This window comes from Macaca fascicularis, chromosome 15 (assembly GCF_037993035.2).
Source record: "Macaca fascicularis isolate 582-1 chromosome 15, T2T-MFA8v1.1".
In the NCBI taxonomy this organism is placed as follows: domain Eukaryota; kingdom Metazoa; phylum Chordata; class Mammalia; order Primates; family Cercopithecidae; genus Macaca; species Macaca fascicularis.
In genome coordinates this window covers 79584583-79607738 of record NC_088389.1, presented here as the reverse complement: position 1 = coordinate 79607738, position 23156 = coordinate 79584583, and the positions used below count along the sequence as shown (strand labels likewise).

General features: G+C 39.1%; 2 protein-coding genes and 1 pseudogene across 16 annotated transcripts in view; 1 reads left to right on the top strand and 2 right to left on the bottom strand.

The window, feature by feature from the left end:
• Positions 1-23156, bottom strand: part of RPS6 (ribosomal protein S6) — a 183954-nt gene that overhangs the window by 73041 nt on the left and 87757 nt on the right. The gene's annotated exons all lie outside the window — the stretch shown is intronic.
• Positions 1-23156, top strand: part of DENND4C (DENN domain containing 4C) — a 147853-nt gene that overhangs the window by 43084 nt on the left and 81613 nt on the right. For 14 of the 15 annotated variants that reach the window (XR_012424671.1, XM_074017390.1, XM_065530479.2 and 11 more), the window contains 4 exons: positions 2539-2860; positions 15508-15760; positions 17662-17731; positions 19770-19942. Coding sequence is in view for 11 of the 15 variants with exons in the window: in XM_074017387.1 (XP_073873488.1) it covers positions 2556-2860; positions 15508-15760; positions 17662-17731; positions 19770-19942 (801 nt within the window). In the remaining 4 variants the exon portion in view is untranslated. Of the gene's footprint in view, positions 1-2538; positions 2861-15507; positions 15761-17661; positions 17732-18155; positions 18356-19769; positions 19943-23156 lie in introns of those variants that run through there. The other variant, XM_045373296.3, reaches the window with a different exon arrangement.
• LOC123569130 (guanine nucleotide-binding protein G(I)/G(S)/G(O) subunit gamma-10 pseudogene) lies at positions 14501-14734 on the bottom strand (annotated as a pseudogene).

The window sequence follows — 23156 nt, the reverse complement described above, 5'->3', positions numbered from 1 at the left end:
CGATGGAACCTACAAAATTGCTCTAAACTAATAAGTGATTTTAGCAGGATTGCATTATATAAGATCAATATGTAAAAATCAGTTGTATTTCTATTCATTGCTATTATATAGAAATACAACTAGAAGTTGATATGACTACATACTGATTAGAATGTCTGAATTAAAAAGACTGATCTTACAATGTGTTTAAGAGGATGTAGAACAATTGGAACTCTCAAAGCTGACAAGAGTGAAAAAAATGGTACACTCCCTTTATAAAACTATTTGGCAGTTTTTTAGAACTATATACACCTAATCCAGCCATCCTGTTTTAGGAATTTACCCAAGATAAATGAAAGCATTATGTCCATAAGATTTGTACATGGGTATTCATGGCAGCTTTATTTGTGATGGTTTCACATGGGAAATAACTCAAATGTCTATTAATATGGATGAATGGATAAACATTGTGGTATATTCATACAGTAGAATACCACTCAATAATAAAAGGATATAAGCAACAACGTGGATGTATCACAAAATAATTATGATGAGTAAAGAAGCCAGAGAAAAAAGAATACATACTGTATGAGTCTGCTTATTATATAAATTCTAGAAACTTATCTATATTGATAGGAAGCAGATAACTTGTTGCCTGAGGAGGATAATGAAGGAGGAACAAGAAAATTTTGGTGTCGATGGATATGTTTTCTTTCATTTTTTTTTTTGAGATGGAATTTTGCTGTTGTCGCCCAGGCTGGAGTGCAGTGGTATGATCTCGGCTCACTGCAACCTCCGCCTCCTGGGTTGAAGCGATTCTCCTGCCTCAGCCTCCCGAGTAGCTGGGATCGCGGGCATGCACCACCACACCTGGCTAGTTTTGTATTTTTAGTAGAGATGGGATTTCTCCATGTTGGTCAGGCTGGTCTTGAACTCCCAACCTCAGGTGTTCTGCACGCCTCAGCCTTCCGAAGTGCTGGGATTACAGGCATGAGCCACTGTGCCCGACCTGGATATGTTTCACTATCTTGATTGTGGTTTCTGGTAATGGTTTTACTGGTTGTTGTTTCTTACGCTCTATCTGGCATTTTTAGATATAAAATATTTAATGATTCCTAAGCTTACTTATTTTACATAGTGTTTATGGAAAGTTTAGTTCTTATAAAGCACAAGAGTTCTAACTGGATTGTTGAGAACTGCTTTAATGATATTTATTACTGTTACCTTAATATTTCTGATCTTAGATCTTGACTAATGATGCGCTCAATTTATTTAAATGTGGAGTTTAGCTCTAAGACTTCTGTAACTTAGAATGATATTTTGAATGATCTGAATATTGTTCATTAAGTACATTTTGCTCAAAGGAAAATATTGTAGTCCAAAGGAAAATATTGTAGTCCACCTCTGACAGTTTAGTATTATTTTTTTGAGATGGAGTCTTGCTCTGTTGCCCAGGCTGGAGTGCAGTGGCGCGATCTCGGCTCACTGCAAACCTCTGCCCACCAGATTCAAGCAATTCTCCTGAGTAGCTGGGATTACAGGCACCTGCCACCACACCTGGCTAATTTTTGTATTTTTAGTAGAGACGAGATTTCACCATGTTAGCCAGGCTGGTGTCGAATTCCTGACCTCAAGTGATCCACCCACCTCGGCCTCCCAAAGTGCTGGGATTACAGGCGTGAGCCACTGGGCCCGGCCTTTTTTTTTTTTTTGGAAACAGAGTCTCACTGTGTCGTCCAGGCCGGAGTGCAGTGGTGCAATTTGGACTCACTGAAACCTCCGCCTTCTAGATTCAAGTGATTCTCATGCCTCAGCCTCCCGAGTAGCTGGGACTAACAGGTGCACACCATCACACCTGGCTAATATTTATTTTTATTTTTATTTATTTTTTGAGATGGAGTTTCTTTCTTTCACCCAGACTGGAGTGAAGTGGAGCAGTCTGCACTCACTGCAGCTTCTGCTCCTTGGGTTCAAGTGATTATCCTGCCTCAGCCTCCCGAGTAGCTGGGATTATAGGCACCTTCCACTATGCTCAGCTAATTTTTGTATTTTTGTAGAGATGGGGTTTTGCCATGGTGGCCAGTCTGGTCTCAAACTCCTGACCTCAGGTGATCCACCCACTTCTACCTCCCAGAGTGCTGAGATTATAGGTGTGAGCCACCGTGCCCAGCCCAATTTTTATATTTTTAGTAGAGACAGGGTTTCACCATGTTGGGCAGACTGGTCTCGAACTTAGGACCTCAGGTGATCTGCTTATCTTGTCCCCTCAAAGTGCTAGGATTATAGGCATGAGCCATTGTGCCTGGCCCCAGTTTAATTATTATTAATAGAATATGAAAAGATTATAGTTGTGTTACAAATGAATTGATGCTGTTAACTTGTACTTTCACTTTTACTAGCTGACAAGATGATAAAAGCAGCCTTCGTCTCAGAAAGACAGTTTGATTATAAATCCAGCTGGGAAGTGTGCTAGTTGATGATTATTAACTCAAGGATATATTAATTTTTGTCAGGATAAAGCATTTTATTTTATTGATATCTTTCCCCTCCCTCTTCTAGGAAATACAGTAGCAGCCATGATAGAAGACAAAGGACCAAGAGTGACAGACTACTTTGTTGTAGCTGGTCTCACTGACACATCTACTCTTTTGGATCAAGAAATAAATCGTTTAGATACTAAGTCAACTGGACCTAAAGCTCCAATTACAGACATTGCCATTATTATCAAATCAGCTGGAGAAACAGTACCTGAAGGTTACACCTGTGTAGAAGCCACTCCATCAGCTCTCCAAGCAAACTTGAACTATGGAAGTCTGAAAAGCCCAGAACTTTTCCTCTGTTATAAGAGAGGGAGAGATAAACCACCCCTTACAGATATTGGGTATGGTGACTTATTTTCTTTGCTATAGTGAAGGAATAAAATTTATTTAAGGGCCATGGAAGTAGGAATTTGAAATCCTTGATAGTTTTATTATTACTGATAGTTTATTATTATTGATAGTTTTATGGTTACTTCAGGATTCATTATAGTAATATATTACATGCCAGTATCCACCCTTATTGAATTTCTCTGCATTGCACTTGAATTGTTAGATCATTTGCTTTCAAAATAATATTGAAATGAAGACATTAGACCTTAAAGTGTCATTTTGTTTCTGTTGTACTTATCAAATAAGATTATTAATTAAACACAATAAAACGAGAAGCTATAATAAAGACACTATCATTTTAAGGAGCTGCTTGGGTTATGCAGTGAGTTTTTGTGAAGACCTGTACTTGTTTAACTAAAGAGCAGTCCTATTTTAAATACAATTGTACTGTGTGGCTTTTAATGCTGGGAGGAGGGTGTTTACAGATAAGTGCTATAGTTTTCATGAAGTGTCTAGTATCTAGTCTACCAATGAAGGACATTCTTTTTTGTAAATGCCTACAAAGGTCCACCCTTTCTCCAAATGGCTACCTTGACTCTTCTGTAAAAAGGATGTGCTCTTAGAATACCTATAAAACTTTACCATATATACATGTGATGTATTGGGGTGTTTATTATCATTACCATTACTAAAATATATTATAGATATTTGGGAACATCCTGGCAAGTATTTTAGGATCAGCTTGTCTATTTATACAAAATGTGTAGTAGGAATTTTGATAGAGATTACATTAAACTTTAGATTAATCTGCAGAGTATTGTCATCTTTCCAATATTAAATAATTCAGCTTGTGAACGTGGAATGTTTTCCATTCGTTTAGGTCTTCTTTAATTTCTTTAAGCAACATTGTGTGTTTTTTAACTCTGATTAATTTTATTTTTAGGTATTTTATTCTTTTGGATTCTGTTATAAATAGTGTTGTTTTCTTAATTTTTGGATTGTTTGTTGCTGGTGTATAGAAACAGCTGATTTTTGTGTGCTAATCTTGCACTTTGCAACTTTGCGAATTTATTAGTTCTAATAACTTGTGGGTTCTTTGGGACTTTTAAAATATATATATAGGATCATGTCATCTGCAAATAGAAATGGTTTTACTTCTTCCTTTGCAGTTTGGATACTTTTTGTGTGTGCGTGTAATTACTCTGACTAGAACTTTTAATATGTTGAATAGCAGTGGTGAAAGCAGGCATCTTGTCTCATTCCTGATTTTAGTTAAATTTCAGTGAAAGCTTTAGGTCTTTTACTGTTGAGTATGAGGTTAACTAACTTTTCTTTAAATACCATTTATCATGTTGAAGAAATGTTCTTCTAGTCCTAGTTTTCTGAGAGATTTTATCATGAAAGTGTGTTAAATTTTATCAGATGCCTTTTGTCAATTGAGATGATCATGTGTTTTTTCTTCCTGTGTTCTCTTATGTATTACATTGATTTTCTTTTGTTGAATCTTTCTTTTGATGTAAGTATGATACCATACCTTAAAAATGATTAGTTCCTTAGTATCATCACATATCCAAATTTTTCTGATTCATGAAGCCTTTTTTTTAATTTTTATTTATTTATTTATTTATTTATTTATTTATTTATTTATTTATTTATTTATTTTGAGACGGAGTCTCGCTCTGTCACCCAGGCTGGAGTGCAGTGGCCGGATCTCAGCTCACTGCAAGCTCCGCCTCCCGGGTTTACGCCATTCTCCTGCCTCAGCCTCCCGAGTAGCTGGGACTACAGGCGCCTGCCACCTCGCCCGGCTAAGTTTTTGTATTTTTAGTAGAGACGGGGTTTCACTGTGTTAGCCAGGATGGTCTCGATCTCCTGACCTCGTGATCCGCCCGTCTCGGCCTCCCAAAGTGCTGGGATTACAGGCTTGAGCCACCGCGCCCGGCCTTTTTTTTTTTTTAAACACTTGGTTGCTGGTTGTTCTCTGTTTGTTGTTGTGGTTGTTTTTTGTTTGTTTTTGAGACAGAATTTCACTTTGTTGCCCAGGCTGGAGTGTGGTGGTGTGATCTTGGCTCACTGCAACCTCCGCCTCCCGGGTTCAGGTGATTCTCCTGCCTCAGCCTCTTGAGTAGCTGGGATTACAGGCGTGCACCACTATGCCCGGGTAATTTTTGTATTTTTAGTAGCGGAGATAGGATTTCACCATATTGGCAAGGCTGGTCCTGAACTCCTGACCTTAGGGGATCTGCCTCCCAAAGTGCTGGGGTTACAAGCGTGAGTTACCACACCTGTCCGCTGATTATTCTCTTTATAGTTGTTCAGGTATTAAGGGGTAGCCATTTGACCACCACTTGTTAAGCTCATCTCCCACTATTGTTGCATTAGAGCTCTAGTGAAATTGTTATAAAGATACTCATATTCCATGGAAGTTGACAACTTAGGCTGAAAAAGAGAAAAAAAAAAAGAAGTTTAAGAAGTCCTCATTTTTTTCAAATTTTCAAAACCAAAGGATAATTTGTCTTTATATTATCTTACTTGACCTTTATGCAGCATTTGTTTAACTCCGTTAGTATTGTCCATCCTGTTTAGCTACTGTAGTTTTCCTTCAAGTCAGTATGGTTAGGATGGTGATCTTTCAGCTTTATAGGGTCATTGAGCGTATGAGCCAGATTAGAAAGACAGGGTTTAGAAATGATTGGGAATTGGAGTAATAAAAGCTTTTTTTTTTTTCCCCCTAGAAGCTTGACTTTAAGGGAAGGGGAAGATAGTTAAGGGCCTAACTATTCAAATTGTAGCACATGGACCAGTATTATCCAAAAGACCTGGAAGCTTGTTAGAAACTCAGAAACTTAGGCACTATTCCAGACCTACTGAATCAGAATCTGTATTTTGGTCCAGTGTGGTGGCTTACACCTGTAATCCCAATGCTTTGGGAGGCTGAGGTGGGAGGAGGATTGCTTGAGGCCAGGAGTTCACAAAAAATAAAAATAAAAATAAAAATGAGCAAGGGCCAGGTGTGGTGGTTCACACCTGTAATCCCAGCACTTTGGGAGGCGGAGGCAAACTGATCACTCATGGTCAGGAGTTCAGGACCAGCCTGGCCAACATGGTGAAACCCCCTCTCTACTAAAAAAATACAAAAATTAGTTGGGCATGGTGGCGAGCGCCTGTAGTCTCTGCTACTTGGCTGAGGCAGGAGAATCACTTGAACCCAGGAGGTGGAGGTTGCAGTGAGCCAAGATCGCGCCACTGGGCTCCAGCTTGGGCAACAGAGTGAAACTCCTTCTGAAGACAAAAAAAATAAAAAATTAAAAAAGAATTAGCGAGGTGTGGTGGCATGCACCTGTAGTCCTAGCTACTCAGAAAGCTGAGGTGGGAGGATCAGTGGAGCCCAGGAGTTGGCGGGTACAGTGAGCTATGATTTTGCCACTGTAGCACTCTAGCATGGACAACAGAGCAAGAGACCCTGTCTCAGAAGAAAAAAAATATTTTTAACAAACTTTCTAGAAGCAGTGGTTTAAAATACCTAGAGAGTGAAGATATATGAATTCAAGGGTTGTTTTTTAACCTTCCTCCCAGGGAATAACCTAGAACATTCTCATATTGAAGGAAGAAATCAATGGAGAAGGAAGGGTAGGAAATACAGGAAAAAGAGGAGATATTTTATAGAATAATATTATTGAAGGGATGATGTAGACAGCATAGGTGACTGGACTAGCTTTTAGTGGAAGGGGCCCTTCCTCCCTCCCTCCCTCCCTCCCTCCCTCCCTCCCTCCCTCCCTCCCTCCCTCCCTCCCTCCCTTCCTTCCTTCCTTCCTTCCTTCCTTCCTTCCTTCCTTCCTTCCTTCCTTCCTTCCTTCCCTCCTTCCCTCCTTCCTTCCCTTCCCTCTTTCTTTTCTTTCTTGTCTCTCCCTCTCCCTCTCCCGCTTTCTTTCCTTCTTTCCTCCTCTCCTCCTCTCCTCCTCTCCTCTCCCCTCCCCTCCCCTCTCCTCGACAGAGTCTCACTCTGTCCAGGCTGGAGTGCAGTGGTGCAATCTTGGCTCACTGCAACCTCCACCTCTCGGTTTCAAGCAGTTCTCTGCCTTAGCCTCCTGAGTAGCTGGGATTACGGGCACCCACCACCACGCCCAGCTAGCTTTTGTATTTTTAGTACAGATGGGGTTTCACCATCTTGGCCGGGCTGGTCCTGAACTCCTGACCTCGTGATCCACCTGCCTCTGCCTCCCAAAGTGTTGAGGTTACTGGCGTGAGCCACTGTGCCCTGCTGGAAGGGGCTTTTTCTTTGACAAGAAGAAAGTAAGTTAAAATGGGTGTAAACACAGAGTATTGGTTGCAGTGGAGTGACAATGATTTTATTGTTCTGTTTTTCTTTTTTTTTTTTTTTTTTTTTTGAGACGGAGTCTGGCTCTGTCGCCCGGGCTGGAGTGCAGTGGCCGGATCTCAGCTCACTACAAGCTCCGCCCCCCGGGTTTACGCCATTCTCCTGCCTCAGCCTCCCGAGTAGCTGGGACTACAGGCGCCCGCCACCTCGCCCGGCTAGTTTTTTGTATTTTTTAGTAGAGACGGGGTTTCACCGTGTTCGCCAGGATGGTCTCGATCTCCTGACCTAGTGATCCGCCTGTCTCGGCCTCCCAAAGTGCTGGGATTACAGGCTTGAGCCACCGCGCCCGGCCCTGTTTTTTTCTTTCTTTTTTTTTTTTTTGAGACGGAGTCTCACGCTGTTGCCCAGGCTGGAGTGCAGTGGCGCGATCTCGGCTCACTGCAAGCTCCGCCTCCCGGGTTCCCGCCATTCTCCTGCCTCAGCCTCCTGAGTAGCTGGGACTACAGGCGCCCGCCACCGCGCCCGGCTAATTTTTTGTATTTTTAGTAGAGACGGGGTTTCACTGTGGTCTTGATCTCCTGACCTTGTGATCCGCCCGCCTCGGCCTCCCAAAGTGCTGGGATTACAGGCTTGAGCCACCGCGCCCGGCCTGTTTTTCTTTTTTCTGTACGGTTTCCTTAAGAAGATAAGTAATATCCTTAAGGATGTAGGATAAAATTGTGGTAACCTCCATGTCAATTGAAGGGAAACCAGCCAGGTACTTATTTTGTGTTCCAGCATTCACTGTTCCCTCTTTTAGTATCTTTTTTTTTTTTAATTAAAAAAATTGTTTTTTTGATATATAAAAATAAGGAGAATTTTTTTTGAGACAGAGTCTCACTGTGGTTGTTCAGGCTGCAGTGCAATGGTGTGACCACAGCTTACTGCAGCCTCCACCTTCTGGGCTCAGGTGGTTCTCCCACCTCAGCCTCCCAAATAGCTGGGACTACAGGCGAGTACCACCATACCCGGGTAAGTTGTTGTAGTTTTTGTAGAGGTGGGATTTTGCCATGTTGCCCAGGCTAGTCTTGAGCTCCTGAACTCAAGCAATCTGCTCACTTCGGCCTCCCAAAGTGCTGGGATTATAGGAGTGAGCCAATGTGCCGGGCCAGTCGTCTTTTAGAGTCCATCTTTTGACAGGCCCACCTGCCACCCCTCCCATACAGTCATAACTGAAAGATGTGAATCTCTGAAAGATTGTTGTTGCTTGTGGTTTAGGAGCACAACTTAAAAATAAAATGATGACTTACGTAATTATACTTAGGTGCTTTCAGATTGCAAGTGGCTTTTTCATACACATCTTGTAGTTCCTAAGGCTTCTGATTTCTGTTACACTAGTTTACTGATAAGGTTTGCTAGAGTATTATGGTTGTCCTTAAGCTAATCCTGATGGTTAATATTTCTCTCCAGATCAAATAATTGTTAATGTCTGTTGACTTAAATGTTTTGGCCTCTTCTCACTTTCCCTCCACTTTTTCCCCACTCTAGTGTGAAGGGGTTTGGAAAACCTATTAGCTTCTCTATTTACAGTAGGAAAGCCTATTAGCTACTGGAAATACAGACACTCATCTCATTAAATTTAATATGAAACACTGTTGCTAAACTTTTGTCTTTTTTACTGTTTTATAAACCGAGATGAGGCATTTATTAAAATAGTACTTTTCTCTAGAAAATATGTTAAGTTAAAATATGTAAAGTCTGATATTCCCATAGAAATATCATATATACTATAAAGTACAATCATGTATCACTTAATGATGGGAATACGTTCTGAGAAATGTGTGTTCTATGGCGATTTTGTCGTTGTGTGAACATCATAGAGTGTACATATACAAACCTAGGTGGCGTAGCTTACTACATATGCAGCTATAGCCTATTCTTAGGCTACAAACCTGTACAGCATGTTACTGGGGTAATACTGTAGGCAACTTACACAGTGGTGAGTATATGTATATCTAAACATAGAAAAGGTACAGTAAAAATCTGGGATTAAAAAAAAAGTCACACCTGTATGGGGCACTTACCATGAATGGAGCTTGCAGGACTGGAAGTTGCTGTAGGTGAGTCAGTGAGTGAGTGGTGAGTGAATGTGAAGGCCTAGGACATTACTGTACACTACTATAGACTTTAGTAAATTAACTTTAGCTTATTATAACCTTTTTGCTTTATAAACTTTTAAAGTTTTTAATTTTTTTGATTCTTTTGTAATAATACTTAGTTTAAAACACAAATACCATACAGCTGTACAAAAATATTTTGCTTTCTTTAAATTGTCATTTTATTAAGTTTTTTTCTATTTTAACATTTTATTTAAAAAATTTATTCTTTTATTTTTTATTTTTTGAGACAGGGTCTCACTTTGTTGCCCAAGCTGGAGTACAGTGGCACAATCTAGACCCACTGCAGCCTCTACTTCCTGGGCTCAGGCGATAATCCTTTCACCTCAGTTTCCTGAGTAGCTGACCTACAAGTGCGTGCCACCATTCCTGGCTAATTTTTTTTTTTTTTTTTGTAGAGATGGGGTTTCGCCATGTTGCCCAGGCTGGTCTTGAACTCCTGAGCTCAAGTGATCTGCTTGCCTCGGCCTCCCAAAGTGCTGAGATTATAGGCATGTGCCACCACGCCTGGCAAAAATTAAAAGAAAAGTTTTTTTAACGGGGTCTTGCCTTGTTGCCCAGGCTGGCATTGCACTCCTGGGCTCGTGATCCTTCTCCTGCCTTGGCCTGTTGAATAGCTGGGACTGGCTTGGTTTTTAAACTTTATTTTTGGTTTTTCTTTTCTTTTCTTTTTTTCTTCTCTTTTTGAGACAGAGTCTTACTCTGTTTTCCAGGCTGGAGTGTAGTGGCATGATTGGGGCTCACTGCAACCTCTGCTTCCTGGGTTCAGGTGATTCTCCTGCCTCAGCCTCCTGAGTAGCTGGGATTACAGGCATATGCCATCACATCTAGCTTTAAAAAAATTTTTTTTTTATTTTTAGTAGAAACAGGGTTTCACCATATTGGACAGGCTGGTTTTGAACTCCTGACCTCAAGTGATCCACCCACCTTGGCCTCCTAAAGTGCTAGGATTACAGGCGTCAGCCACCGCCTCTGGCCAGTTTTTATTTTCTTATTTTGAAATTGTTTGCAAAGATGAGGTCCTCCTATGTTGTCCAGGCCGTTCTTGAACTCCTGGTCTCAAGCAATCCTGCGTTGGTCCCCCAAAGTGCTGGAATTATAGATATGAACTACTGTGCCTGGATTTTTTTTTTTTTTTTAACTATTAAACTCTTTTGTTAAAAATTAAGAAAAAAGAATACATGTTAGCCTAGCCCTACAGAGTCAGGATCATCACTATCTCTGCTTTCCGCCGCCACTTCTTGTCCCGCTGGAAGGTCTTCAGGGGCAGTAACCCACATAGAGCTGTCTCCTATGATAAGAATGCCTTCTGGAATACCTCCTGAAAGACCTGCCTGGGCTGTTTTACAGTTAACTTTTTTTGTAAGTAGGAGTATACTCTAAAGTAATCATAAAAGCTATAGTATTGTAAATACTAGGTGATAAGAATTTCTCAGCTCCATTATAATATGTGGTACCACCATAGTATATGCAGTCTGTGCTTGAAGCATCATTATGTGGTGCGTGACTGTATAATTTAAACAGGGCAGTATGTTATCTTATATATCAGATGCATTTCTTTTTGTTTGTTTGTTTGAGACGGAGTTTTATTCTTGTTGCTCAGGCCTGAGTGCAGTGGTGAGATCTTGGCTAACTGCAACTTCTGCGCCCCCCTCCCCCAACCAGTAGCTGGGACTACAGGCATCTGCCACCATGCCCGGCTAATTTTTATTTTTAGTAGAGATGGGGTTTTTCCACGTTGGTCAGGCTGGTCGGGAACTCCAAACCTCAGGTGATCCGCTCACCTTGGCCTCCCAAAGTGCTGGGATTACAGGTGTGAGCCACCGCGCCCACCCAGATGCAGTTCTTGAGATACAGAATCATAGACCATATGAAGTTCTTATTTTCTTCCCTTTGTCAGATTCATTGGCTTTCAACTGATTTGTTTCTCCAGCTCTTTTGTTTTTTGAGAAATTTCAAATATATGAAAAGTTAACAAATTGTTATAATAAACACAAGTATTCTTTTCTCCTAGATGATAGACTGTGGAATAATGAACAATATACTTGTCACCTACAAATTGACATTTTTTTTCATTTGTCTGCTAAGCTAATTGAAAGGAAGCAGGAGCCACTGTGCCCAGCCTATTTCTTTCTCTTAAACAAAATGTATGTACTCTATACCATATTTTGTACTTTGCCTTTTTTACCTAAGAGTATATACTGGGAATCATTCTATATCTGAATATAAGATCTTTCTCATTTTTTGTGTGTGACTGTATAATACTTACTTGTGCGGATGTATTTACTTTATTCAATGAAACCTCTACTGATGGGTATTTGGGTTGTTGTCAGTTTTGTGTTATTAAAAGAATGCTTTGATGAATAACTGTGGATTTATTGTTATGTATTTCTGGAGGTATGTTTTCAGGTAGATCCTAGAAAAAATTGCTGGATTAAAAGATAAATGTGTAAATAATTTTGTTAAATGTTACTAAATTTTTCTCTGTAGTGTTTGTGCCATTTTACATTCTGCCATGTGTGTTTTTTTTTAATCCACATCCCATCAACAAAATATGTGGTCTTTTATATTTTTTGTCAATCTCACAGATATTAATGGTATATCAGAGTAATTTCATTGAGGTTAATCATTGCTCCATAGGTTTAAGGGCCGATTTTCTCTTTTCTTTTGCTTATACTATAAACAGATTTTTAATCTTTACCTTGATTTTTTTAAAGGATATTTTTTATGTATTAGGAAGATGAGCTTTTAGTGAAATAAGTTGTCAAGTATTTTCTTCATTCAACTTGTCTTTTATCTTTGCTTATGGTGTTCGTTGTCATATAATGTTTATTTTATGTAGTTTATTTTTCTATTCCCATGTTTTATTGCTACTGGATTTTGAGTCATAGTCTTTTCCCACTGCTAGTTATACTTTTAGCAATAGTATGATTTAATTCCTTATGTTTAGATCTGTGATCTGCTGGGGGATCCCCTTCTGGTGTATAGTGTGAAGTTTAGACAGAATTTTATTTTTTTTCCAAATGACAATCCAGTTATCTAAGTCCTGCTTATTAAATTTAAAAATCCATTCTTCCCTTAGTATATTGACATATTACCTTCATCATATACTAGATTTTTCTTCGGTTTCATTGTCTTTCTGTTCACTTACTTGCTAATACTCTCCTGATTTAAATATAGAGGCTTTATAGTATATTTTAATGTTAGTTGGGCTTTAACAGCTTTATGGAGATACAGTTCACATGTCTCACGGTTTACTTACTTAAAGTGTACAATTCAGTAGTTTTTAGTATTATTTACAGAGTTGTGCAGCTGCCACCACAATTAATTTTAGAACATTTTCATCACCCTAAAAAGAAACCCCATACCTATTAGCAGTTACTGTTTAGTATTCTTTCCCATCTTCTACCCCTAGGTAACTATTAATCTACTTTCTGTCTGTATGGATTTGCCTATTCTAGACATTTCTTAAAAACTGAATCACTGTATGTGGTCTTTGTGACTGTTTTTTTTTTAATTTTAATTTTTATTTTTTCACTTAGCATGTTTAGTTGCTTGTGCTTTTGGTGTCATATCTAAGAAGGCTTTTTCTAACCTAAGGTCACAAAGATTTATTCCTGTTTTTTCAAAGAGTGTTACAGTTTCAGTTCTTACATTGATTTTGATCCATTTTTAGTTTTTTGATGAGTAGTATAAGGAAGGGGTCCAGCTTCATGCTTTTGCATGTGGATATCCAGTTATTCCAACACTACTTGTTGAAAAGACTGTTCCTTCCTGATTGCATTGTCTTGGCACTCTTTTTGAAATCAATTGACTGCAAATATAAGGGCTTAATTTTGGACTCTCCATTTTATTCTGTTGATCTATATGTTTATTCTTATGCCAGTACATTGCACTGATTACTGTAGATGTGTGGTAGTTTTGAAGTAGGGAAGTGTGAGTCCTCCAGCTTTCTTTTTTTTCCAGATTGCTTTGACAAGAAAAAACAAAGGCAGCTGGGATTTAGATAGGAATTGCACTGACTTTATTAATCTTTTTGAGGGTATTGCCATCTTGTCAATTTTCATTAATTTTTCAGTTTTCATTAATCAAATTGAAAATTGAATTAAATTAATTCAGTTTTCATTAATCTATTTGAGTGTATTGCCATCATTGTCTTTTTGTCCATAAGCATGAGATGTCCTATTTATTTAGCTCTTTCTTTTTTTAATTAAAAAGAAATTTTATTTCCAAGCTCTTCAAAGACTGTTACAAACATGAATAATGTATCCATCTAAAAAAGTGTTCCAAATTAAATCAAAGGCACATCATCAAAGTAAAACAATTGTGATGTTAAGAATTATTTTAGGTTGTAATATTTTCATGTTAGTTTGTAACCATTTACAATGTTCTGTGGGTCACATTTTAAACATTTTTAAATATATGAAATTCTGTATTTCTTTACAGCCACAACTACAAAGTAGAGGAACTTAAGAATACAAAGATCGAATCTGCTTCATTTATATACACGATGGGGCAGCCTAATGCACTTCATAACGTTAACTTTTCCAAAAAAGTTTGCTAAGAAACTGCTCCTATATTTAGTGTTAAAAATAAAACAATCTTCCCATGTAGAAAAATCAAGACATCAGTCAATTAGTAAAGCCTATTCTTCCTCCCAGCAATTTGTACTTTCTTGTATTCATTTAGGAATTGTGAATTCATGAGAAAAGAACACATTTTTTATGGTAAAAATATCTTCCAGGAACAACAGTTTACAAGTTTAAATAAACACAACTATTTTCCTTCTTAAAATGTAAACATCCAGTAAATAAAACATACATGATATTCCAGGTATAGAAATATTAGTAACTCACTTACGAAACAGGTGCATTTTGGTATATTTGGTGGTAAGGTTTTTGTTTGTCTTATGTATAAAAGTACTTGCACAAAAAAACAGGCTATTACTATTTAAAACTCTATTCCTTCACCCAGTTTCCTCACTCAAGTAGAAACTCATGAATTTCTGTGATTTTCGCTATAGGGCCAGGCCACAGGAAAGGGCTAAAACATCTCAAGAGTTAGGGAAAAGTGTTTTCTTGAAACTTAAAGGCAGTCGTTAGTCACTTTGAAACTTAAAGGCAGTCGTTAGTCACTTTGTGCTTGAAGGCGTTCCTCAGCGAACTTCTCTCGAGTCTTCAGAGTAAAGCACAGGATCTGGGCTCCCGGAAGGGATTACTTCCAGTCTGTAACACCTACCAGCAGGGCATCCTTGCAGGCATTCTGCATACAGTACTGTTGAAGCTCTGCAGCTGCCTGAGAGACCTTGATCTTCTCCACGCCAGCCTCCAACTCGAGCTGCTCCACCAGGCGCTGCACGGCGCTCGCGCTGGCCCCGGAGGACATGGCGGCGGCGCTGGGCTCCGAGGGCCTAGCTCTTTAATTTCTTTAAATAATGTTTTATAGTGTTCAGAGGATTTTTAAAGCTAAAAAATTGACAAATTATGAAGCGAATTTTTATGAAAACATCTGAATACTTAGTGAAACTTCTAGGAATTGACCTGAAGATGTTTGTGGTGTTGCCGCTTTCTTTTTTCATGTTTCTTGTAATAAGTAATACAAAATCAAGTTGTTCAATCCTGTTTACACTTCTTCTTCTTCTTTTTTTTTTTTTTGAGACGTAGTCTTGCTCTGTCGCCCAGGCTGGAGTGCAGTGGCCGGATCTCAGCTCACTGCAAGCTCCGCCTCCCGGGTTCACGCCATTCTCCTGCCTCAGCCTCCGGAGTAGCTGGGGCTACAGGCGCCCGCCACCTCGCCCGGCTAGTTTTTTTTTTGTATTTTTTAGTAGAGACGGGGTTTCACCGTGTTAGCCAGGATGGTCTTGATCTTGTGACCTCGTGATCCGCCCGTCTCGGCCTCCCAAAGTGCTGGGATTACAGGCTTGAGCCACCGCGCCTGGCCCTGTTTACACTTCTTAAATTATGTTTTGGCTTTTGAAAAATAGTTTAGAGACTTACAGTTCCCAAAGGAATAATTTTAATTTTGGTTTGTAGTGAAGATTTGGGAAACATTAGGAGATATGAAAAAAATTTTATTTGGTTTCAAGAAGAAAACCAGCATTAACCTGAAATGCATGTACTATATATATGTACATATGTGTGTATGTATGTATCTATATCTATTTCTTCCCCTTCCTGCCATGCAGAGTTCTATATGAAGGGAAAGAACGGCTTATTCCAGGATGTGAAGTGATCCTAGCCACACCCTATGGTCGCTGTGCCAATGTCAACAATAGTTCAACTACTTCACAAAGAATCTTTATCACTTATCGAAGGGCTTCTCCAGTTCGACCCCAGAATTCCTTGGCTGTAACTGATATCTGTGTTATTGTAACCAGTAAAGGAGAAACTCCTCCTCATACCTTCTGCAAAGTTGACAAAAACTTAAATTGTGGAATGGTAAGAATAAAGTTTTCATCTTCAAAGTTTCATATGAAAACGAAAAGGGATATGTTTTGGATTCCTGTTTACTGTTGGGTATATACTTTACTCACATTTTATATATTCATGATGCTTGTTTTTATTATTTCCTAATTTTTATGATTTATAATAATTTTTAAAATCCTATCCCATGATTTATAATAATTTCATCTTTAAGTCAGGGATATTTGGGGGGGAATAAATCCTAATATTGTCTGTATTACATTAACAAAGGTTTTATTCACTTTTGAATTTCAGTGGTGTCTTTGGGGACAACTGCGGGGTTAGAGTGGGTAGAAGCTCTCCTTATATTCATTCATTCATTGATGTTTTTGCTTTTTATTTTTTTGAGACAGGGTCTTGCTTTGTTGCCCAGGCTGGAGTACAGTGGTGCGATCACAGCTCACTGCAGCCTTGACCCCCCACCAGGCTCAAGTGGTCTTCCCACCTTAGCATTCCGAGTAGCTGGGACTACAGGCTAGTAGAGACAGGGTTTCTTTTTTTTTTTTTTTTTTTTTTTTTTTGAGACGGAGTCTTGCTCTGTCACCCAGGCTGGAGTGCAGTGGCCGGATCTCAGCTCACTGCAAGCTCTGCCTCCCGGGTTTACGCCATTCTCCTGCCTCAGCCTCCCGAGTAGCTGGGACTACAGGCGCCCGCCACCGCGCCCGGCTAGTTTTTTGTATTTTTAGTAGAGACGGGGTTTCACCGTGTTAGCCAGGATGGTCTCGATCTCCTGACCTCGTGATCCGCCCGCCTCGGCCTCCCAAAGTGCTGGGATTACAGGCTTGAGCCACCGCGCCAGGCCTGAGACAGGGTTTCATCATGTTGGCCAGTCTGGTCTTGAACCCCTGACCTTAAGTGATCCGCCTCCCTTGACCTCCCAAAGTGTTGGAATTACAGGCGTGAGCCACCGTGCCTGGCCTGGTTTTGTTTTTGAGACAGGGACTCCTTAAGTTTCCTAGGATGCTCCTGAACTCTTGGGCTCAAGAGAAAATATTGCAGTTTTGCAAACTTATTTCTTTTTTTAGATGGAGCCTCACTCTGTCGCCCAGGCTGGAGTGCATTGGCGCGATCTTGGCTTGCCTCAACCTCTGCCTCCTGGGTTCAAGTGATTCTCCTGCCTCAGCCTTCCAGGTAGCTGGGGCTACAGGCGTGTGCCACTGTCCCCAGCTAATTTTGTAGTTTTAGTAGAGATGGGGTTCCACCATGTTGGTTGGCCAGGATGGTCTCGATCTCTTGACCTTGTGATCCACCTGTCTTGGCCTCCCAAAGTGCTGGGATTACAGGCGTGAACCACTGTACCCAACCCATGCATACTTACTCTTTAAAAGGATTCTAGTAAAGAAGAAAATGAACATAAATGTTCGACTCATAGTTTTTAAAGACTACAGCTTACTTTTGGTTCAGATTTACTTTGAAAAATATCTTGAGGTCAAACTAATATTAGCTTAATGTTGTATAGGCAGAGGTGACAAATGCACCCAGAACAATTAGTGAGGACAGGGTTGCCTCTGGAGGTGATGACCTCATAGCACTCCAGTGACCCCAGTCTTCCCCAGTTTGGGCTCCAGTGCACACTTCGCTTTGTGCTGTGTCTTACAAGAAGGGGCAATCTCTGAGTGATTGTGAAATTCTAAATCTTTTGAAATGGCCTTCATATCAGTTTGATTTTTGTAGCAGTTTGATTTTCTTACTCTCTTCTTTTATTTTAGTGTTCTGAACTTCATGCTTTGCTGTATTTTATACTACATAGTTCATTATATAAACATGTGTTTTAAATACTCTTCTGAGTAAATAATAGGAATCTTTAGTTGATACCCAACAAAATCAATTTCTTTTCACTCTTTTGTCTTTTTATAAACCTAATTTATGTTTTACAGTGGGGTTCCAGCGTGTTTCTGTGTTATAAGAAGTCTGTACCTGCTTCAAATGCAATAGCATATAAGGCTGGTAAGTGAGTTAAAAAAAATTGTCTCAATTGCTGTAGTTATTGGTGCATATTAACATTTGGCTAAAAGAGACTATGCTCCCTTATGTAGTTTGTAGATTTGATCTATTCATAAAATTGTCTATAATTTTAGCATATAAAGATATGTGTTTTCTTAAATATATTACATATACAAGATATATTAATACCCCCACCAAACATGCTGTTAATTTAATTTAAACATTTATCCAAAGCAAACATGGGGAATAATCATTCAAGCTTTTAGTCTACGTTTATAGACTTAACAGTATAATGGAAAGTTGCTTACTCTCTGACCTTTTATATTTTGGCAATCAGAAAGGTGTCAAACTGCATCTTTACTTCTTATATTTCCTTCTCTTATCTCTTTGTGTCTGATTTGAAACCACATGTTACTTGCCATGAAAGGTGGACTTGCTTCCTTTCTCCTTTGTTGCAAAGAATCAGCTATATGGAGGAGAGGAGGGCCTGAGAAACTTTTCTGCCATGAAGTGTTTGAGAAATCTATCGCCACATTCTTACTGCACATTAAAGTGTCAAGGGCTGTAAAGATTTAAGTGTCACCTCTTCATTCCACTGGTATGGTGGGATAAAAACTGAAAATACAGGTATGCTCCAGTTGTAAATAGAAAAGATACTGGAATACTTCTTTGTGAAAAGAAGCAGTGCTAATTACTTTTTGATTATGCACAGTTCTTGAAATAAAGTTTTACTTCAGGGAAGTCAGGTGAATTCATATCCAAAAAATCGTGATTTTCATAAAAACATTCATACTAATGAACCAAACCATTTAATTTATAATATAAGAATAATGGCAATAACTAACATATAAAATTCAGTATCATTTTAAAATCTGATACCGTAGGCTGGGCATGGTGGCTCACACCTGTAATCCCAGCACTTTGGGAGATTGAGGCGGGCAGATCGCTTGAGGCCAGGAGTACGAGACCAGCCTGGCCAACATGGTGAAACCCTGTCTCCACTAAAAACACAAAAATTAGCCGATCATGGTGGCACGCACCTGTAGTCCCAGCTACTTGGGAGGCTGAGGCACGAGAATTGCTTGAACCCAGGAAGCGGAGGTTGCAGTGAGCTGAGATCATGCCACTGCACTCCAGCATGGGTCTGTGACAGAGCAAGATTGTGTCTCCAAAAAAAAAAAAAAAAAAAAAAGTGATACTATTAATACTGCTATAACATGTTGTTTATGTGTGATTTCCTATTTTTTGTTGTTGTTGGTGGTGGAGAAAAGGTATCACTTAAAAAACTTATAGAAAGAAGCTGGACCAAAGTATTCAGTTATTTGATATGAGACACTTATTTTAGAATAGAGAGTTTTGGATACTGAATTTGGGCTCAAAATTCTACTGATTTTGAAGTTTTTCACTTAGAGATGGTCTATATATTGATGACCTCAGAGGCTAATGAACTGATGCCATGTAGCTAATTTATTCTGAGGGGGCTTTATTGTGGTTTTCAGAGTATCCCTTGCTCCTACTTTCCGGGTCTCACGTATTCTGTACTTAGTCACAGTGTTTCTGTCTCGTTAGTTTTCATGTTGCATGCCTTTTACACTGCTTCTCTCTCAAGATGAGTATAGGTGCTGTGATAATTTCTGTTGCCTCAGCATTATTTCGTAACACTTGTCTCTTCCCTGAATTTTTCACAGAAGACTAACTGAAATAGTTGGTAAATTTTTCTGTATGTTTCTTACCATTTTCCACAAGGTGTTGGCGTGTGTAGAAGAAAATACATTAAGATTGGTGATCAAGATTGAATGGAATCTCAACTAGTATATTAATACATTTTTATGTTACAATGAACTATAAATCCATGGGTAAAATATCAGGGGTAAACGTGTTTATATTAGTTTCTGTTATAGCAAGAGAGAAATCAATTTTAAAATACCACACAAGTATTGGCTTGAAATTTGGCATTAAAATATTCCATTAATATCTATCATATGCAATTTATGGAAAAGTAAATATTAAAAAAATTTATTGTTGTCTCATTCTTCAAAAGGTTTAATTTTTAGATATCCGGAAGAGGACTATGAGTCGTTTCCACTCTCGGAATCAGATGTACCTCTCTTCTGCCTTCCCATGGGAGCTACTATTGAGTGCTGGGATCCTGAAACCAAATATCCACTTCCAGTTTTTTCAACTTTTGTCTTGACAGGTTCTTCAGCCAAAAAGGTATGTTTTTGCCTCAGTGATTAAATGCATTTTGTCCATGTTTTTATTTCATAAAAAGGTTAAGTTTTATTTGAATGTTAGGATTATTTGGACATGATACATTTTGGTTTAAATTTACACTGTCATCTCCAAGATGAGAAATCAACATGAAAATTGCTATCAGGGATATTGATACCTCTGGAACTTCTACAGAAGCAAAGATAAAGTCTTTCTGGATAGACACCTTCAAAACCCAGGTGTCAAGATGAGATGATTATGACAGATGGAGGACATAGGTACCGTAGAAAGAATCAACAGACACAATTAAAAAGCTGGGTTAGACCCTCACGACATTGAAATGACAGAATGACGATATAAAGGATGTTATAAGTTAAAATATCATTCAGATGACTTACGAACTAATGGAGGGGCTCAAAATACCAAGGAAGGAACAGGATATTTTGAAAAATGAATAGATTGGGAAAAGAATCGAGTGTTTAGAAATGAAAAATATGGTCCTTAAAATTAAAAATTCAGTGAGTGGGTTAAACAGCAGAGATAAGGCCAGGTGCGGTGGCTCACGCCTGCAATTCCAGCACTTTGGGAGGCTGAGACAGGTGGATCACTGCAGACCAGGAGTTCAAGGCCAGCCTGGACAACATAGCATAACTCCGTCTCTACTGAAAATACAAAAAATTAGCCAGGCTTGGTGGTATACACCTGTAATCCCGGCTACTCAGGAGGGTGAGGCATGAGAATTGCTTGAACCCAGGAGACAGAGGTTGCAATGAGCTGAGACTGCGCTGTTGCACTCCAGCCTGGGCTCTAGAGTGATACTCTTTGTTAAAAAAAAAAAAAAGAAAAGAAAAAGCAGAGATAAGACATACATGAAGGGATAATTAATGAAGTGGAAGATAGGTTACCTTAAATGTGGTACATACAAATGTAAAACATAAAAGGAGTTTAAAAATGTAGCAGATATAACTAGAAGGTCTAACAGATATTTAATGAGTTACAGAAGGAGAGACTAGAAAAGGATCCTAAGAGCTAATGGTTGAGAGTTTTCCACGGTTGATGAAAAAATTGAGTCTCCAGATTAAAGATGTACTCTGAATCTTTCAACAGAGAAAAATAAACAAACAAATAAGTAAATAGTAATCCCACCTCTTTTTTGGGGGGGGGCGGGATAGAGTTTCACTCTTGTTGCCTAGGCTGGAGGGCAGTGGCGCGATCTCGGCTCATTGAAACCTCCGCCTGCCAGGTTTGAGTGATTCTCCTGCCTCAGTCTCCTAAGCAGTGGGATTACAGGCGTGTGCCACCACGCCCAGCTAATTTTGTATTTTTTTTTTTTTTAGTAGAGACAGGGTTTCACCCTGTTGGTCAGGCTGGTCTTGAACTCCTGACCTAAAGTGATCCACCCACCTCAGCCTCCCAAAGTGCTGGGATTATACAGGTGTGAGGCACCATGCCTGGCCTGTCCCACCTCTTTTTATATCATAGTGCTATCATGGAATAGCAGAGACAAAACAGCTAGAGAGAAAAGACATTTATTGTCTTATGTAAAACATATATTGTATATAACAGTAATAATGACATAAGCTGATTTATAAATAAGGCAAAAATAAACAATATTCAGAATAAAAAGCTGATAGCAGTAGAAATTTAAAAATTGAAAACTTTCTTTTTTTTGAGACAAAGTCTCATTCTTGTCCCCCAGGCTAGAGTGCAATGGCACAATCTCGGCTCACTGCAACCTTCTGCCTCCTGGGTTCAAGTGATTCTCCTGCCTTGACCCCCCAAGTAGCTGGGATTACAGGCACCTGCCACCATGCCCGGCTAATTTTTGTATTTTTAGTTGAGATGGGGTTTCACCATGTTGGCCAGGCTGGTCTTGAACTCCTGACCTCAGGTGATCCACCCGCCTCAGCCTCCCAAAGTGCTGGGATTGCAGGCGTGAGCCACCGCGCCCAGCAAAAATTGAAAATGTTCTAAAGAAATTTAATAAAACAGGTGATTTTATTGAAAAAATGTATAATCTGAACTGACTCATGCGGATGAAACAAAATACATCTGTGACCTCATTCTACAGGTACAGGCTACACCTTTACAACCACTGTGTTAAAGATAATACATGTAAAGTATCCAGCATAGTGCCTGGAACACAGAAAATACTGAGTGAAGGTCAATATTAACTTGATTGCCCACTGCTAACTTGTTAGCTTAATAATCGTTTACAATTTATCCTGCTGAAAGTAGTAAATATAACTGAAAATTTTAAGATCTTCAAACATTAGTTACCTAATATACTTTGGCAGTAGAGAACAATAAAGTCTCATTTGAGATGTGAGCACTGGGTGATCTGCTTGGCTTATTCATTGTTTAGGGGATATTGACATGTAAGCATTGAGGTGTGTAAAATGTATGTTTATACATTTGTCATTGCTTGTTAAAAGCTTTGAGATCACTTTGAAATAATTGTATCTGGGAATGTTGTGTGTATAAAGGTAAGGGTTACTGTGATATATATAATGAATAAACAGTTGGCAAGATCTATAAAATACAGAAGTAAGGATTGATTGTTGGGAGAAGGGGATGGGTTAAAACCTTTGAGATCACTTTGAAATAATTGTATCTGGGAATGTTGTGTGTGTAAAGGTAAGGGTTACTGTTATATATGTATATAATGAATAAACAGTTGGCAAGATTTATAAAATACAGAAATAAGGATTGATTGTTGGGAGAAGGTGATGGGTTAAAACCTTTGAGATCACTTTGAAATAATTGTATCTGAGAATGTTGTGTGTGTAAAGGCAAGGGTTCCTGTGATATATATAATGACTAAACAGTTGGCAAGATTTATAAAATACAGAAGTAAGGATTGATTGTTGGGAGAAGGGGATGGGTATTAAGGAATGGGCAGATCAGAGGAAGTACCAAGGCTAAACAAAATATACAAAGGCACAAAATTATGAACTAGTCTGTGTGCCTGGTAGCTCTGTATTGTTGAACAACAACAGCAGGTACTATTAGGAATTGAGAGCATCTTGCCACTTATATGGACTGTGGCATTTTACCTGTAATGAGGAACTTTTGAAGGATCAGATGTTGCCTCTGAAGGACTGTTTCTTCAGTGTACTTTTCACTAAAATACTTTCTCTTCTGACTTGAGACCAGTTAGGGCTTCAGTAGTTGCTTTGATATGTGGTAAGTGGAAGTGGAATTGAGCATGACTTCG